This window comes from Octodon degus, unplaced genomic scaffold, assembly GCF_000260255.1.
Source record: "Octodon degus isolate 3935 unplaced genomic scaffold, OctDeg1.0 scaffold00023, whole genome shotgun sequence".
In the NCBI taxonomy this organism is placed as follows: domain Eukaryota; kingdom Metazoa; phylum Chordata; class Mammalia; order Rodentia; family Octodontidae; genus Octodon; species Octodon degus.
In genome coordinates, this window is record NW_004524599.1 from 15,920,762 (window position 1) to 15,924,555 (window position 3,794).

At 44.7% G+C, this 3,794-nt stretch overlaps 1 protein-coding gene across 1 annotated transcript in view; it reads right to left on the reverse strand.

Annotated features, from left to right (window-relative positions):
• Nucleotides 1-216: 216 nt before the first annotated feature.
• The window catches only part of LOC101584749 (serpin B9-like), a 9,747-nt gene continuing 6,169 nt past the window's right edge, over nt 217-3,794 (reverse strand). The window contains exons 4-6 of the mRNA XM_004628397.1: nt 3,079-3,221; nt 2,006-2,161; nt 217-621 (exon numbers count right to left, since the gene is read on the reverse strand). Of these exons, the coding sequence (XP_004628454.1) occupies nt 217-621; nt 2,006-2,161; nt 3,079-3,221 (704 nt within the window). The remainder of the gene's footprint in view (nt 622-2,005; nt 2,162-3,078; nt 3,222-3,794) is intronic.

Below are 3,794 nucleotides of genomic sequence, written 5' to 3' on the forward strand. Positions count from 1 at the left end.
TGGTGTCCTAAGATCTTGGTCAACTGGCACTAGGGAGTGAGGTTGGGGAGAGAACAGAGCATGTCCACCTTGTGCTAATGCGGACAGATTGTTACAATGTGTGCAAAGCTGCCCTCAGGCTGCATGTGGCTTTTCTAGTGATCAAACTTGGTAAAGATTTTACAGGGTTTCGAGACAGAGATCGAAATGCTAACATACACATTTAGCAGGCACCCCTCATGGAGACGAGAATCTCCCACAGAACAGAAGGCTGTTGGTTTTGTTGTGCCTGATGAAGAACAGGAAGGGGTGGTCGGCACGGAACTGCTTTGGAAAAAATCCAGACTCAGGACACATCAGACAAGCTGTTGCTGCCGCCGCCTCTGTGCCCTCTTCATTGACCTCCACCACACTCTTGTGCATGAACTTGGACAGACACAGATCACTGTCGGCCAACATCCCAGAGAGGTCTGCGTTGCCCGGATCAAAGACATCAACCACACCCAGATGCTGCATCACAGAGACCATGTCATATTCTTCTTCCAGTTTAAATCTTGGAAGGAAAACTGACAATTGTATTCTATGCATGTGTTCGGGACTGGTCCAGGTTTGGAATTTCTCAGGAGTGAGGGCTTTTTCCACCTGAAAAATCAGGGTTAGACTTTACCATTCAGGTATAGTACCCATTCACTACAATCCCTTCTTGGGCAGCCAGCTTCCTCTGTCAGGCTGGTGGTCTCCAGTGTCACACACTCTTCTGGTAGCTCTGAAAGCCTGTGAAGTCTGCAGGCTGTCTTCCAGCCAGCCTCTGCCATGCCACACTAAGCTGAGGCTTCCTTGAGTAGGAGATGGGTCTCTACCTGCTTGTGACCACTGCGAATCAGTGCCCAGGGCAGGGGGCAACACTCTGATGTATTTGCATTTGGTGTGATGTTTACATTCTGAAGGAGGCCTAGTTTTGGAGCAGGAAAACCATAACTTCTGAGCAAGAAACAGAAACCTTGTGCTAGCGTGCCAGCAGGGCAAGGGCTGAGGATGTAAGCAAATTCATTTGTCAACAGGAACACAACATATGGCCTTATTAGGCTCCCTAGCTAATCTTGACTAGAAAGAAATAAAGCTTTACAGAGGAGGTTCCTGGAAAATTTACAAGGACAAAGAATAAGAAAAAAAAAGGAAAAGCAGACAATAGAAACAAAAATAGCACAAATGGCTTTGGAGCTTTCATCTGAGCAAAGCAAAGGGGCACAGCATAGAGATGCAACACACACGGAGCCGAGATAGCACCCTCCAGGCCCAACCTAGTGCACAGGAGCAGGGCCGGGGCACTCTGCAGGGAGAACTCCTGCTCAGTGCCAAAAATAGATTCCCACAGCTATGCATTTGCAGATGTTTTTCCTTGTTTCTGGATCTCTGTGTTACTACAGCAGATAGGCACATCACCTACTAACTTCAAGCTGACTTTCTATAAAGCTCCTCACAACCAACTTGCTGTTCTTGCTTGATATAAGGCTCTGGATGTACAAAAAGAACCCCAAAAGGGATGCCACCCCTATTAAACAAAATATCCACATAAGCAGCAGTGTCTCATGTAACACAAGGACAGACCAGGTTGCCAAGCTAATTGTGACATGTTCCAGGTTGGTGTGTGTCCCCAAACTGTCATGCAAGAAGCCACAGCCAAAGGCCCATGAGCATTGATGTCCCCAGGCTCCCTGTCCTGTGTGTCGTAGCTTCCTTTCTTGTGCTTTTTTCTCACAACAAATGCAGTATCTTCTTCTCTTCAGCTCTGTCCCTCTATTACATGACAGGTACTATGTTGAGCATTCCAGGGGAGCTCATTGCTGGACATGACAATGTGGGGCTCTGAGTGACTTTAGAAAAAGACTTTTCTAGGTCAGGAAGGGGAAAGAGGGACAGCAAAGTGAGGGAGTACTTCTCAGTGTGGTTCTGGTGGGAAAGGGCATGGGGAATCCACCAGGTTCCTCAGGCAGGAAGGGGACATATACCCAGACCACCATCTCACCGTGCTGAGGTCCACGCCCTCATCTGGGAGCACCACAACCATGCTCAGCTCCTGGCCCTTGTAAGGCAGCTCCACCACCTGGGCCCCTACCTCGCTCACATGGGCCCAAGGAAAAGCGCTTGTTTGGAACATCATCTGCACTGGCCTCTCCTCTTTCTGAGGGATGAACAGAGAGACACATATGTCACATGAATTCTCCAAGCAGAAATAAAACTGCCCAAAGTAGGTTCCTGAGTGCTCACACACCCAGGATAGAACAGCTATATGGGTTCCCAGTGACCCCAGGGAAACCTGAGCCAGGCCTTCCCGCAGGCATGAACAGTCATGGACTGGGCAGAGGCAGGAGCAGCCTGGAGAGGTGTTCTGGCCACACCGTCCAGCGGGAAGCTCTGAGGGCTCCCTGGGCGGGCTACTGCTTGGCTGGCAGCGGGCCCAGGGCTCCATGCAAAATATATACAAATCATGAAATAAAGTACATATCATTTTCAAATGGAGAGGTAGGTGAGTATGTTAAAACATACTCATTTTTTTTCTGATTAGTTTTCTCATCTTCAAGTGATTAGGCACGTCCAATTTTATTATCTCTAATGGAAGTTGTCAAGGTTAGTATTTAGGTCTTTCCCACTCATATTTAACATTAGACATTAGAAAATAGTGAATTAATAATTACGTTGACTGGAAATAATGGAAATAAATAATTGTTTGAATGTAAAATGATTTGTTTAAATATTTCTTTTCACATTTTCACTACCCTGTGCGGTGTCCCATCCATATAGCAAAATATCTTATTGTTTCTTCTGAGGTAACCTTGACTTACAGGAAAATCCTCAGTTTCCCTACTAAGGTTGCAGCAAATACGTGCAAAAGAAATTATCAGACATGAAGAACAGCCATTCGTGAAAAAAGTTATAAGCAGCAAATGTTCCTTACCCTATAATGGTGTTCTCCTGAGTTTAAAAATCAGTTCAGACTTACATAGTTTCAAATAACTTATAGTCACTTTATGCACCTGCACAGGTAAATATCCTTCTTGTACTATTTTACCAAAGGATTTTGGTTAAATGCCAGCTTACCTGGTTTATTTTGAAAGGCTGTTCAGTTGTGTATGACTTCTTAAACTGTTTACTCCAAGTGCCATTGAAATAGACAGCATTAAGCAGAACCAGCCTGCAGGCCCCATCAATGACATTCTTGCCCAACAACTCTTCAATTTTTCCTGTCGAGAAACACAGCAGCTGCCTTCAGTGAGTGTTAATAATCACCACATTGATCAAGCTATAGGACAATGTCTGGGAAGCTTAATCATGAAGTTTCCAGGCTAGCTGAATTAGTATGGTTAGGAGTTAACAACTCAAAAACAACCCCTAGAAGTGTTGTTCATGCCCATGGACACTTGGGGAACATCGCTGCACTGTAGGCAGTGACAGGCTTCTGAATTACTCAGGAAAAGCAGGTACAGGTTTTCAGGGTAAATCCTGAGAGGAATTGACTGACCTTGTCAGATACAAATGTTACATTTCTTGTTATATAGGTCTTGCTTTATCTTGGTCTTAAGCATCCAGCAGAAAAGTATAAAAACAAGGTATGAAAAGTAAAGCCATATTAATATGCTGAGCTGTAAAAGGCTCAAGTCAACAACTTTGGACATTGCCAGTCTTATGGAAAACTCACTACTATTATGGGCTGCTGGACTATATTGGGATAGTTTGCTGGATTCATGCACCTACAGTATTTTTTTTCTACAGTTTTATTGATAAACATATAGCAATGAGACAGTTTCAAATCAAAT